This window comes from Semicossyphus pulcher, unplaced genomic scaffold (genome assembly GCF_022749685.1).
Source record: "Semicossyphus pulcher isolate SPU_LCO1_2020_fin unplaced genomic scaffold, fSemPul1.0.p SCAF_3, whole genome shotgun sequence".
Lineage (NCBI taxonomy): Eukaryota > Metazoa > Chordata > Actinopteri > Labriformes > Labridae > Semicossyphus > Semicossyphus pulcher.
In genome coordinates this window covers 15,171,139-15,184,652 of record NW_027211704.1, presented here as the reverse complement: position 1 = coordinate 15,184,652, position 13,514 = coordinate 15,171,139, and the positions used below count along the sequence as shown (strand labels likewise).

General features: G+C 41.2%; 3 protein-coding genes across 4 annotated transcripts; 1 reads left to right on the top strand and 2 right to left on the bottom strand.

The window, feature by feature from the left end:
* Positions 1-639: 639 nt before the first annotated feature.
* On the bottom strand, positions 640-5,151 carry LOC138605599 (twinfilin-2-like). Of its 2 annotated transcripts, none has more exons than XM_069677965.1 (9): positions 5,127-5,151; positions 4,262-4,339; positions 3,995-4,173; positions 3,105-3,200; positions 2,882-3,007; positions 2,436-2,561; positions 2,108-2,258; positions 1,038-1,159; positions 640-919 (listed from the first exon to the last, which is right to left on the bottom strand). In XM_069677965.1, exons 1-9 carry the CDS (start codon positions 5,149-5,151, stop codon positions 752-754), a joined length of 1,071 nt encoding a protein of 356 aa, XP_069534066.1. In that variant the 3' UTR covers positions 640-751. The 2 variants fall into 2 exon arrangements, with proteins under 2 accessions (XP_069534066.1, XP_069534067.1); XM_069677966.1 differs by having other exon boundaries at positions 2,903-3,007.
* A 2,047-nt stretch (positions 5,152-7,198) lies between these two features.
* Positions 7,199-10,109, bottom strand: LOC138605600 (WD repeat-containing protein 82-like). The gene is made up of 9 exons (XM_069677968.1): positions 9,768-10,109; positions 9,446-9,546; positions 9,273-9,339; positions 8,901-9,000; positions 8,439-8,555; positions 8,187-8,342; positions 8,014-8,083; positions 7,796-7,938; positions 7,199-7,717 (listed from the first exon to the last, which is right to left on the bottom strand). Exons 1-9 carry the CDS (start codon positions 9,926-9,928, stop codon positions 7,685-7,687), a joined length of 948 nt encoding a protein of 315 aa, XP_069534069.1. The 5' UTR covers positions 9,929-10,109; the 3' UTR covers positions 7,199-7,684.
* A 397-nt stretch (positions 10,110-10,506) lies between these two features.
* LOC138606165 (pseudouridylate synthase RPUSD4, mitochondrial-like) lies at positions 10,507-13,079 on the top strand. Its single transcript, XM_069678630.1, has 6 exons — positions 10,507-11,009; positions 11,600-11,807; positions 11,918-12,011; positions 12,115-12,265; positions 12,356-12,453; positions 12,680-13,079. The coding sequence occupies exons 1-6, from the start codon at positions 10,601-10,603 to the stop codon at positions 12,875-12,877; spliced, it is 1,158 nt and encodes a 385-aa protein (XP_069534731.1). The 5' UTR covers positions 10,507-10,600; the 3' UTR covers positions 12,878-13,079.
* The last annotated feature ends 435 nt before the right edge of the window (positions 13,080-13,514 follow it).

Here is a 13,514-nt window from a genome sequence, read left to right as displayed (position 1 = left end):
AACAGGAGGTACCAAATGGATCCGAGCAATGGGTCAGAAACGTCTTACACTGCTGCTAATTCACTCAAGAGTATCTTTGAAGAAAGTACACATAGTGATGTGAATTTAGTCACAGCATTAAGTCCACTGCTCCTGTACGATAACTATCCCGGCATCTTTGTACGAATTAAAGGTATTAAGCATAAACTGTAAATGAGCAGAATTAAGAGTTGATTTATATATCTTTGGAAAGAACCAGGCTAGCTGTTTCCCCCTGTTTTCAGTTTTTATGCTAAGCTAGGCTAACCGCGTGCTGGATACAGCCTAATATTTAACATACAGAGATGAGAGTGGTGTCAATTGTCTTATCTTATTTTGTCACTACAGTTTGAGTTGTATAACTTTAAAATGACTTTAACATGCTTTCATGTACAATTAAAAAGATGTGTCCACATATCAGCCAATCAACCTGGTTAGACACAAAGTATTAACATTGTTGTTTGGCAGAACAGTTTCATAACTCTATTTTTAATTCATTTCAGCTTTCACTTACATGTTTACATCTTACATCACAGGAAAATATATATGAATTCTGCTTTATGGTGGATTTATTTTGTCCTGTTTTCAGTGTGAAATGTCCGGAACTAAGAAGAAGAAGTGGCTAGAGGCTAAACAGTCAAATAACAAGTCAATTCATAGATATCATGTTGGTTTTCTTGTGTGCTTGCGTCTAGTATGTGTGTGTATGTGTGTGAATGTGTGTGTATAGAATCTAACTCTCTTCCCCGTTCTCTCCTGCACCCTTAATGAGGCGTTTGTTGCCCCTCTTCCCCCCTGGTCCGCGGGGCTTGGTGAAGGCCTGCTTCAAGGTGTGCTCCATCGGGTGGACCTCCTCGTACAGGAAGTCTTCTGTCAGGCCGTCGCCGCTGTCTATCTCCATCTACACACACACAGACACACACAAACACCATTCTTAGGTCACTTTATGGGATATTATAATGATTACTATTTACGTTTGTAACGGATTGAATTTGTTTGCTTTTTTATTAGTCCTTTACCTTTTTGGTGACCTCCAGCTGGTAGTCTCTCTCCACCTCATCCAGTAGTCTGTTCTTACAGCTGGAGTACAGCATCCGCTCCTTGATACTACAGGTGTACCCGGGCATCGAATATATGAACACTGGGGGAGATATAAAGTCATCAGTCAAGCAGCTCATACATACTCCCTGACTATCCAATCATTTATGTTGGCAAAGCTCTTTGGACTATGACACAAAAAGTTCACCATTCCTCCTACCTTCTTTAAACTCACTACACCAGGGGTGGACTGGAAACTACAACATCCAATACTCAAGCAGAGGTGCTTTCACTTGACCTTAATTAAATAGGAGAAGTAAGCGTTTTGATAACTAGTCAACAGCCACTGTTTTGTGCCCAGTCTGTTAGTGACATTTATTCGGCTCCTTGGCCAATGAGTAAAGCTGCAATGCATTATTTTTTAACCATTTTATGTCAGTGGAACAAGCTTGAAGTATTGTAACTAAAATAGTGGAAATCCAGGCGTCTATCCAGACACACTTCAGATCTGGAGCAACGTTATTTAATCATTTAGAGTCCAATATTCGCTCAATTTATAGCTCTGTTTTGGTCTGCACCAACTCCTAGAGGAAATATCTGGCAATTTAGCTCCTAAATGCTTCATTATGTTCACTTGCAAAGGCAATTTTTTTTCCTTTTTTTGTGCTGATTAGATGCATTTCAGGACTGCTGTTGAAAATGAGGTTGATGAGAGCAGTGAGAGTGAACCGAAAAAGTAAAACTATGGACCATTATACCAAAACGAAGGGCTGAAAGGTGCAAAACCGCTTCATAGAGCCGAGGGAACTGCAGGGCCGAGAATACATTTCTATTGGTTTGTCACTGAGAGTAACCGCTTTCACCTTGTACATGCACATTAAAAATACTGATTAGTGTGGCCTTATGCTTGAGGTGGGAACCCTGCACGGTGTCTGCTCACGAGGAGATGATGTCACAGGAGATTTTTAGGACTAATGAACACCACATTCCTCCCTCTAGTCTCTTAAACAGAAAGAAAATAAATGGAAGTCCAGTGAGACTGAGCACTGACCCAGCGCCTCCTGCAGCTGACCCTGGTGGGAGTGTTTGAAGACGAAGAAGTGGTATCTCGGTGAATCTGTAGGAATCCTGTAAGGGAGCTCTCGGGTCTCTGTAGGTTTGGTGTGAACCAGCTCTATGGTCTCTCTCTCTACGTCCAGCCTCTGCAACACAATGCACATATAATAAGCTTTGTCCAGGGGTCAAGTCCTGCACAGCTCATTTTTACTGACACAGTTTATTTCAGAAGTAAAGGGTGACAGCTTGTTTCTGTTTACAGACATCAAGCTCCATGTTGCCCTCTGTGTTGTTAGATATAAAGGTTGTGTGTCCAGGCTCACCAGCTGTATGTAGTTTATGCGTCTCTGCTTGAGTTGCTGCAGAGCTCGTTTGGCCTCTTCTTGTAGCGGGAAAGCAAGACCTTGAAGAGTCTGTGCCCTTTTGTCTAAACCAAACTCCATTGTAACCTGCAGGGTGAAAGGAAAGGAAACTCAGTGTTCAAACACATACAATTGAATGAACTGCAGTGAGTCGAAAAAATGCAAGGAAGGTAACAAACCCTCGCTCGTGCTGTTGGAGTCCCAATTCGTCTACGTTCATCCTGTGACATATAATAACAGCTTTAAATCTGTTCTCCTCTCTCCTCCTCATGCACACATAGTTAGATTTGTGTAATGAAGGAAATCTACCTACCCATACGACTTTATCCTGCAGGAATAGAGCAGAAGCATACAGGGTTAGCATAGTAATGTAGAAAACATTAATGTATTTTATGTCATATGCAGACAGTGTAGTGTTCAGACTTTACCTCTGTGACTCTGATTCGTTGTAGCTCCTGCTCGGCTGCTGTGAGCGGAGCCGGCGAGCAGCAGGAGGACATGTGTCGCAGGTATCCCTGGAAGCTCACGTCATCCTGCAAACAGACACACACACACACACAGGATGCTACTGAACCACATACAGCTGAAGATCCACTCATTAGTTTTTCTTGCTGAAGGGATTTTACTAACCTCGACTGTGCCGAACATTTCATCTTTGATGTGACCTCCTCCAAACTCTTTCTTCAGTGTCGCCCGGGTGGCTGCATACACCATCTTCTGCCTCACCTAACGGGTGCCACAACAGAAGACATTGACCTTGATTTCTATTGATTTGGAATGGATGACTTTTCATTTCTATAGTCATAAAATTTTATTTTGGTAAAGTTTTTATGTGGGTTGAGTTGACTTTATTTTACAAGCTGACTTTGTGACTTTCTGAGTTAGTTTTGATCAAAGAGTGGACTTTACATTGAAGTAAGAGACACCTTGTGTCCAGAGGTTTTGTGAATTTAACAATATTCAAACATTCTGAGTTTTTCAATAAGAGACAAGGAGTAGATACTATAATTTTAAGAATTGTAACACTTTGTTAGCAAGTCATCTGAACTGTTATACGAGTGCTAATAAAAGCATTGTACTTTAATGTCTTAAAACATGACTGTATACTCCTACCGTAGCTACCGTTGCTTTTCTATTTAAAGTGCTTTGCTTTAGTTGAGGTTTTATTTAGTTTCTGATCTGTTTTATTGAAGGATTGTCTTATGTAACTAAAGGACACATACTGTTGGATGTGTTAAAGGTAAATAAACATAATTTAAAAACATTTTGTGCAATTGTGGTTTCTGCCACAGTTTGAGAAAAATGATAATTACAATCTAAATCTGTGTTTACATTTTCTTTTTTCCTGTACATAAAAAATAACTTAAAAATTTGAGGGTAGGTTAACAGAGTTTATTTTCACACAGTTTTCGGAAGTTTAGTTTTTGCTATATACAAATTTTGTCTGCAGACTACAGAAGACTACATTAGAAAGTGTGTCCGATCAGTGACAACATGTCGATCAGCTTCTCCAGACATACCGGTGATTGGTCAGGTGACCAGGCGATGAAGATCCACTCGTATCCCTGTGCATTCTGGGAGTCCAGGCGGGAGAGGATGTAGCAGGGTTCCTGAGGCGTGAGCAGAGGAAGCAGGAAGTGATCGTAGTCCTTGTCCCAGCTCTGTGATGGCTCTCTGTACGAGTCTAACACCAACTCCTCTGCAGAAAAAAACACCTATCAGAAAACTCATCTGTAGATTTAAAACAAGTTAACTTGTGTCAAACACAAGACACGCTTTATGTTTACCATTTGTGATGACAATCTTCATGATTCTGATGGCACCTCCCCTTGCTCGGGCCAGGAACTCTTTCAGCTCAGATGTTGCTAAAGTAACAGGATATAACAGACGAGTCAAAACTGAGGATGGGGGGTTGAGAGCGGGTGAGACAGAGTTAGGTAAGTAAGAACCTGAGACTCCACTTCAGAGAGAAAATTTGATCCACTGCCAGATCGTCACGCCATCACAAAGTGACTCACACTGAGGACGTGTGTACCAAAGATCCACGGAGGAAATTAATCTCTGAGGTATAAAACAAATATGTCCTTTCCCCAATTGCTGCTCATTTGTTGCCGAAAACTATCAATAACACCCCTCCCTTTCCCTCGCCATGGTTACCAAACACAGCATCTCATAAATGATGTAAGATCAGGTGAGAAAGGTGAGAGAGGTACGCTTCTGCCAACCCGTCCCCCCACGCTCCGATTACCAAATGCCATAACACACATTTACATACGTAGCTGTTAAACTCGCCATAAATGCCTGTAGGTGCTAAATAACATGATTACTGGGGTCACAACATGGAGGAGAGACGTTTTAACAAGGAATCAGTCATATACAGGAAATTCTAATAATGTGTAGCCTTCAAAATGCACCATCATTTATATATATATACAACAGGTGAATCAAGTCAGTGACATAAAAGAAACCATTTTATCTTCAAAGCACTTTTTTCTTTGAGGATATCAGAGGTCATAATGTGTGAAACTGTGAAAATAAATGATGGAACAGCTCAAAAGCTAGAAGAGATTGTAAAAAGGAGCCTAAACAGGAAACACCAACACACTGCATTAACAAAGTTTACAGAGTTTTCCTTTAAAAAAACGAGCTCACCGTTTATTCCAGTTTGGTGTGACATCTTTACCCTCCTCTCGTGCTAGCAGGACCAGGTCCAGGTCTGAGTGTCCTCGCTCGTCTCGCTCAGCAGGTATGCTGCCTCTACACTGATGGCAGACAGATGGACCCACGCGCACCACTGACATAAACGCCTGGAGGGTGACTCGGGAGATTCCTAACACTTGAAATACAATCTGCGGAACTGTGGCTGATGAGTAATAACGTGCCTGTCAGTGGATATGCCACCCTGACCACTGATCTAAAACTCTCTGCGTATCGATGACTTTAAAAGTCTCTGCGGGGGAGCCTCTCCCAGGTCACACACTGTCCTGTCCATTACTGTACTGCGTGTGAGCACAGGTCCACCAGTCATGACATCAGTGGTCAGGACAGTGTTTTCAGATGCTGTCGCATGTAGCGACATTTTATAGCTCATTCACACAGAGCGGCCGATCAGATCAGGCATGATCTCAAATTCCAGCCAGCTGGTCACAGAAATGTGACACCGAGACCGAATCTGAGCTTCATTTCAGAGATACTTAAATGATCAAGAATGAGGGGTTTCATGGACTTATAGTCAGTACTTTGAGCATTTTAAAGCAGTAAAGTTACATTAAATAGTTAATAAAAAGGCCAGAAAATATTTAAATCTGCATGTTATGAAAATATGTGAATGTGAGGTTCATTATAGAAACATATTTACAGCTTTTATAGTATATTACTTGTGCGTACACTCGAGGAGCTGACTCATGGACAGGCCGAACTAATGGATCTACTGCAGGCCACAGACAAAACACAAACACACACACAGAACAGCACAACAACAAACAGGAAGGAGGAGGGTACAAAGAGAATTAAGTTGATAAAAATGTGAGTGCCAAATGTTTTAACTATCGCCCCTTCTCCCTCAGCCCCTCCTCCCACACGCCTCTGATACACACGCAGGTAGGTGAGAGAAAGATAAGTGTGTACCTGTGAGGTTACCTGTGATGGGATCATCCATTATTCACTATGTGGTGAGTACACAACCCAAGCATCTATACATTATTGAACAGAGCCCTCCTCCCCCCTCTTCTACTTCAGGAACACACACTTTATGTGAACAAAAAAAGAAAAGAAAAACACCCATTCATCAAATTGATTTCAACTGTCTGATCTTCTCTCACACCTGCATGTGTTTACACAGGTTAGTGTATGACTGTTTGGTCAGTGATATTGTGTAAGTGTGATGTCATTGTTGTGAGAAACAACACAGTTATCTGATAATTATATTAAAAAGACACATGTATAAAACTTTCATATGTTTAATGTTGTAGTTCATATACAGCAGGCAACATGTGGTTCCTTTTTTTTTTATATTGGAGAAATTGTGCTCCTTGTTGGTGATATACAGCTGATATAGTTTATCTACGAGTCAATTATCAAATATAATTAACAACTACTTTGATGGAAAAATGTTTTATACAAAGATTACAGATTTTTAACTCCTTATACCTTGTAATTTTTGAAAATTTGGGGCTTTTCTTTTACAGTAAATATCCATTGATCCATTTTCTATACCACTTATCCTGTTCAGTGTCACAGGGGAGCTGGAGCCAAATGTCATTGGGCAAGAGGCGGGGTACACCCTGGACTAAAGGCCAGTCAATCACAGTGCTGACACACAAAGACAGACAACCTTTCACGCTCACACCTACAGTCGATTTTAGAGTCACTATTAAACCCAACGAGCATGTGTTTGGACTGTGGGAGGAAGCCGGGTAGAGTACCCAGAGGGAACCCACTCATTATCAGGGAAATCATGCAAACTCCACACAGAAAGGTCCCCTACGTCCGAACTAGGGCTTTTCTAGCTGTGAGGCGACAGCCCAGTAAATATCTAATATAAACATTATATACATAAATACTCAATATTTGGGTTTTGGATCGTTTGATGGACAAGCTTAAGGACACTGCGATACTCATGTTTTAGAAATACAGTAGAGGTCAGGTTATCATTAGTTAGAGTCCTAATACTGTATATCAAGATTTATCAGATGCCTAAGAAAAATAAGGAAAACATCAATACCTTTTTTTTGTACAAAACAGTTTATTATTAATTGTTAAAACCGTAAAACAGTTATTATTTAGTATAAAATATCAACAGAATAAAATGTACCCAACTAGCTTGGTTAACAGGAGGTATGTGGGATTTATGAGGCAACTCAGTGGTTGAAACGGCAGCCCATATAAGCTATAGTCCTCAATGTTCCACTCCCACCCTCGGCCCTTTGCCGCGTGTCATCCCCCCTTCTCTCTTCCCCTGTTTCCAACACTATCCACTGTCCCCTAAATAAAGGCAAAAAAGGCCAAAACAATATTATTTTAAAAAAAGAGGTATGAGGGATTTTGTCACAGCTGCATCTAACCCTTTAAAAGTTCTAAAACACTGGAGGTAAAAAGTTTCACAAAAAGTATAAAACATGTTTTTTAAAATCAGTCTCAGTCCAACACATTCAGGTTTCCAGCGTCTCTGCGTAATGTATTTTACAGCAACTCACTTTGGCCGTGTCCCTCTAAAGGTCTTCAACGCACGGAAGCCAAAATTTCTGTGAAGAGAAGAAATAAAGAATTTACAACTGAGCAGCTGCTGGTCATGAGAGATGATGTGATGTGTTATAACTCACCATGTGAGTGCAGGCGCTGGCAAACGTCATGAATCTGGGGTTAAACTGCAGAGTGTTGATGGGTCCTGGGTGTTTCCCGTCCAGCACAGCCACCTTCATCCCGCTCTCAGTGCTCCAAACGTGGACTCTCCCGTCCTCTGAGCCTGCACAGCAAGACACATTTAACAGAAATCCTACAGGAAGAAGACGCAAATATAAACTAAGGTGTCGAGGCTTACCAATCATGACGAACTGCGAGTCAGGAGTGAAGCAGGCCTCCAGGGAGATGCCTTTACTGTTGTTGTAGCCCTTAAAATGAGTAGAGAGAGGAAACACCTTCAGGTAATTCTATGAACTTACAGACAGATGTGTTCAGCAGGTTTGTGGCTATGTAACTCAGTTTGTCTCTTACAGAGAAAGTGTGCAGCACAGATCCATTGAAGGCATTCAGGACGCGAATCATCCCTCCATTGGTGGAAATGAGAATCTGTTTCCCGTCGTTGCTGAATTTGAGTCCAGTCCAGTCACAGACACGATTAAACCTCGTCTCAAAGGAGGCAAAGGGACCCTTTTTACACAAAGAGTAAATGTGTTATAAATACAGTATTACCTGGAAAACAATAAAGCAGATGCAAACCACACACACACTAAATTTGCATTTTACCTTGTCAAAAGCACGAAGGTCGTACAATTTAAGGGCCTGTGATTCCACACCAGCAGCAAATATCAGACCATCAGGGTCAAAGGAGCACACAGGTTTCCCCAGTGGATTAGTCATACCCTGAAACACACACACACACACACACACACACACACACACACACATCCACAGAAAACAGAAGTCTTGATTTTAATAGAGACACGCCACCATTTTCCGACCATATTTCAGCCTTCTTCATTCATTTCTCTTAGACGTTGCTCATGTTAAAGTCTCTCTCTTTCCACTGAGTCTTTGTTTGCAGCCTAACGTCTTTGCATTGGTTGGCTTCTGATAAACAGTATCTTGATGTGCAGTGATCTGGGAAGCCTAAAGCGCTCACAGTTGTAGCTGTAATTACACATTTGAGTAACTGCACACAGAGGACAGAGGAAGTGTCATTTTCCAGCCTGTTCACAGACTGCTCACCTGACAGTTTGACGAGCGCAGGTCCCAGATTCTGATCGTCTTATCTAACGAGCCTGAGATAAACGTATCATCCACTGGTGACATGGAGAGAGCAATAACTCTGAAAAAAATAACACGTTCAAATTAAAGCTTGAAAAGAACAAAACATATATAGAAAAAATACAGCTTTCTTTGATAATTGTGAACCTTTTATGTATTTTTATAAGCATATTAGTGTGAAGCAGGGTATAGGTAAAAGACAGATCTGAATATGTTCATGACTTCAAAGATGGTTTGTGACCACTATAATTTAATAAGTCAGAAAGTTATGGCTTCTTTGTTTGATCGGATTACAGGGCAACCAGTCTTAAAAAGGTGGTCTCTTTTACTCACCTCGCAGTGTGACCTGGGAAATACCTGATGAACTTATTGTCAGTGAGTGACAGATGTCGGATGGTATCTATAAGACACAAACTCATATTTTAGTTTCACATCTATTTAAATAGTATTTCATATCTTGCTTGGTGCTTTGTGCCAACGGCTGACTGTAAGAGATCAGTAATTACCATCCAGTTTGTTGGAGCTGTAGACCACTGTGTCTGTGTCTCCATGTGTGTAGCGGATGAGGTCTACTCCGTACTTCTTGCTGTAGAGGGTCCTCTTAGGTCTGAGACAGGACAGAATATTAAAACCTGTCAATCATTTGATCAGCTGATGAATCACAGTGAAGATGCTGCACTGCCAAAGTCTGCACACTTTCATTCAAAATAACAGTTTATATGTGAAAATTAATTAAGGGTTTTATATAATCTAGGCATAAATGCATTCCAATTAGAATTTAGTCATATTTTTATTTTATAAAATACCGTAATAACATTGGCCTCTTACTTTCCGTCCCGGATGTCATATAACACAATGCAGTCGTCGTCGCTGCTGGATATTGCATTTTCCCCATTAGGGCTAAAATCCACACAGTTGACTTTCAGTGAATTTTCTCCATATGTCCTCGCAACCCTGAAACTTCGTAAAGCGCTGTCTGTGATCTTCATGTCTGCAAAATACGCTTGTATTCTTGGTTGTCTTCTTTTCAGCTCCCTCTGTTCCTGCTTTAATAAAGCCAAGAAGTCATATGTGACGTGTGTCTGCTCGAGCACAGCATGAGCAAGACCTTTTAGAGACCTTGACGCCAAAAAATAGTTACATTTTCAGAGATAACCTGTATATTCAAACGCTAGCAACCACGGGGCTATTTGGAGTAACAACAATAGACTTGTAATATATCTCATTATCTACCAGGTAGGCGGTGTGTAAAAATAACCATTGCGTTCAGTGGCTTCAACACACCGGGGGGAGTCGGGAATATAAAACGAGCATACCTATTATCAGAAAACGGAAATTACGACATACCAACACCGGAAACTGTTGCGGCAAAAGAAAATCCTCTTCTTTCTTGCCACACATGTTTTCCCATCTTTATGAACATGAGTCCAAAAGGATCTAACAAGTGAATGTTGAACCAAAACTACTGTTATAAATGACTAAAGCTACAAGTATTGGTGTCTGTAATGATCGTCTTGCTTTTTTAATTGCATGGTAAATTAAATTTGCATGCTTATATTCTGAAAGGTGCGGCCCGGAAGTAGTTCAACGACAGACATGTGTCCTCTGGAGTTGATGTTTGTTTCCAAGAGGTGATGTGAACCTGTTAGCTACACTCGAAAATGAACAACTGTACAAGAATAGCCTGTAAAGACTGGAAATCCGGCCTGAGCATCGTTTTCTCTCGGGTCAAACCACGGGCAATCTGCCGCTGGTGTCCGGAGGCAGCGCCGTTCCTCAGCCGCAGCCAGACAACCGCCGCAAAACCCGACCCAGGCTCTGACACAGGAGAGAAACCCCGGCTGAGAGCGATCGACTTGGCACGGAAGGTCCAGAAGGAGAAAGCAAAGCCGGCTGCGACTGAGCCTCCGGTGTCCGGTCAGCAGAAAAGAGTGACGGAGCTAAAACGGTTCAGTCTGCAACTGCAAAACGTTCATCCCAACGTGCTGGCCAAACACCTCCACAGGAGCGTGCTGTACCAGAATGAAGATGTTGTTATTATCAACAAACCCTACGGAGTCCCAGTCCGAGGTAAAACAACAGAAGCTGGCCCAGGAGTTAAAATGAGTGATTTACACTTATTTATTATAAGTACAGTAAAAGTTCTGATACAAATGATCAGGGGTTCTGTCAAAACGCATATTAGTGATATGTTTAGAATAGTCGATTAATTAATAAGTGGAGGAGGAAGCACAAATTCTCCTGTTTCAGGTGCAAATATGTCATCATTTCTGCATGTTTTATTTACTAAAAGGCCACTAGAAGTTCTTAAACTCAAGATTATTTCTTCAAATGTCTTGTTTTAAGCCCCCACCTTTGGCTCTGGGGGATTGTGACAAACATTTTTTCACTTTTACTGACATTTAATGAACCAGAAGATAATTCTACAGATTAATTGATGATAAAAAAAGTTCTAACAATAATCTAAATTATTTTTGAATACCTTCCTACATACTGTATGTATCCATACTGATGATATACTAATATGGGTCTGATGGTATATTGGTTGGACTCTAATTAATCTAATGTGCTGTGAGAACAGACATACTATATTTGGAGAAATGTTAGATCAAGCTGGAGTTACCTGGATCTGAATGCATGACATTGTCTTTATCTCCCAGAGGACTCTGGTGTCACATCCATCTCCTCGGTGCTTCCTGTTCTCTCCAAAATGATGGATGGGATGAAGGTCAAATCTGATTCTCAGCTGCTTCCCTCTCTTGGACTGGAGAAGGAAACATCCGGAGCTCTCCTGCTAGCCAGGAGGGAGGAAGTCGTGGAGCACATACTCAACCTTCACAGAAATAACCAAGTGCAGAGAAAGTATTGGTAAGACACAGTATGGAAATGGTATAAAAGGGGTTATAATAGAATTTAAAGTTTGTTGTTCGACCATATGCTACAAATAATATTAAGATATGTGTCATTTTCCTCCTCAGGGTGATCACAGTCGGTGTTCCTGTGCCGTCTGAAGGGGTGATTGACATCCCCATCATAGAGAGAGAGGTCACAGGCTCTCAGCCACACTTCAAGGTGCCTCTTCTTCTGTGGTTTTAAAGCTGTAGGATTTAATTGAACTGAGAGAAGTGTTCATACTGAAGTTTTCCCAAATCCCATTACTTTTTTTTTTTTTCAGATGGCTTTAAGTCCTCTTTTCAGAATGAATGATGCCGGCGACGGTGTGACCAAAGTCCGTGGCCACCGGCAAGCGCACCCTGCAGTGACCAAGTACAGAGTCATAGACAGCAGCAGTGGTTGTAGCCTGGTGGAGCTAGAGCCTTTTACCGGTAAGAAGAAATCACTGCCAATCAGTGGGTTCAACTTCTGTTCAAGAAGACCAGACACTGTTTTACTTGTGTGCTTTCTCGTGTCTACAGGAGTGAAGCACCAGATAAGGGTTCACATGGCGTACGCTCTGACGTGCCCCATTCTTGGTGACCACAAATATTCCCACTGGAGCAGACTTGCACCCCAGGTGATATATGTGTACAACTTCACATGAGTATGTTATCGTATTAAAGCATAATTAAAAGGTAAAAAAAATGACTAATAGGAACAAATTGTTTTTGAACTAGTGTAGTAGAAAACATACCGGTATACAAATGGGACAGGACGGCTGATACGTCTGCAAGAGCTCAGTACAGTTTGACATTTACCATGTAGATCTTCCATAAAAATAACATTGTTTCTTTGTTGCTCAGAAATTACCGGAACGTGTGCTGGAAAAGCTTGGACTGGAACAGAGCAAGATCCGGTACCTTCCTCTTCATCTGCTCGCCCGACAGCTGACACTGCCAAGAACCAGCCAAGCTGACATCAGTGTGTCCTGCCCCCTGCCCAAATATTTCACACAGACATTAAAAAAACTGCAATTATTTCTTCCTGATAAAAAAGACTAAGTACCCAGCTCTTGGCTTTTGCTGGTTAAATTATTTGCAATCCATCTGATGTCTAAATATAGTAGGCATCGCATTTTTTTTCACTTCTGGTTCATGGTATGGGGAGGGAGGGTACCCTGTGTATTTAAGTCTTTAGAGGACACATGACTGAAACATAAAAGAACCTGTATGTAAAATTACTGTGCAATGCTACACAACTATTTTAAGTAATAAATCAGTTAAAAATCTGTCTCAACTATTTCTGTCAATAGCATTTTCCACAACAGGAATTTTCCCCCAAAAGACTAGGAGCCTTTTCGTGAAACAATTAGCATAAATTTAGTTTTGGGGACAAAGATTTACCCCCCAAAAAAGTTCCTGTACTTCACACAACAAAAGGAACTTGTTGGAACTTGCAGCGCTGAATATATATTTGATTTATCGAATATGCGCATCATTTTCATTCAGCACCATTTTACAAATCAGCAAACAAAATAAAAAATGCAGTGTTGGACTGAGCATCTTTTTTTTTTTGTTTAAAGTTGGGCTGCGACGGGACTGAATTTCTATAACCGCGGTGAAACACTAACGCTCCTTTGTGGTTCACCCCAGCCTGCCAGCGCCGCTGTAATCCAGTTTCCTTAGATGCTGTGTCTTC

Bases quoted from the DNA above. Each gene is read 5' to 3' on its own strand.
- LOC138605600 (XM_069677968.1), bottom strand. From the start codon at position 9,928: ATGAAGATCACAGACAGCGCTTTACGAAGTTTCAGGGTTGCGAGGACA. The intron at 9,001-9,272 runs GTGAGTAAAAGA...TATTTTTTTCAG, and splicing joins TTCCCAGGTCACACTGCGAG to AGTTATTGCTCTCTCCATGT. The intron at 8,343-8,438 runs GTAAAATGCAAA...TTGTGTAAAAAG, and splicing joins ACCTTCGTGCTTTTGACAAG to GGTCCCTTTGCCTCCTTTGA.
- LOC138606165 (XM_069678630.1), top strand. From the start codon at position 10,601: ATGAACAACTGTACAAGAATAGCCTGTAAAGACTGGAAATCCGGCCTG. The intron at 12,012-12,114 runs GTGCCTCTTCTT...TTTTTTTTTCAG, and splicing joins GCTCTCAGCCACACTTCAAG to ATGGCTTTAAGTCCTCTTTT. The intron at 12,266-12,355 runs GTAAGAAGAAAT...TCGTGTCTACAG, and splicing joins GGAGCTAGAGCCTTTTACCG to GAGTGAAGCACCAGATAAGG.
- LOC138605599 (XM_069677965.1), bottom strand. From the start codon at position 5,151: ATGTCACACCAAACTGGAATAAACG. The intron at 4,174-4,261 runs GTAAACATAAAG...TTTTTTCTGCAG, and splicing joins GAAGATTGTCATCACAAATG to AGGAGTTGGTGTTAGACTCG. The intron at 2,562-2,881 runs GTCTGCATATGA...TTCACCCTGCAG, and splicing joins TAAAGTCTGAACACTACACT to GTTACAATGGAGTTTGGTTT.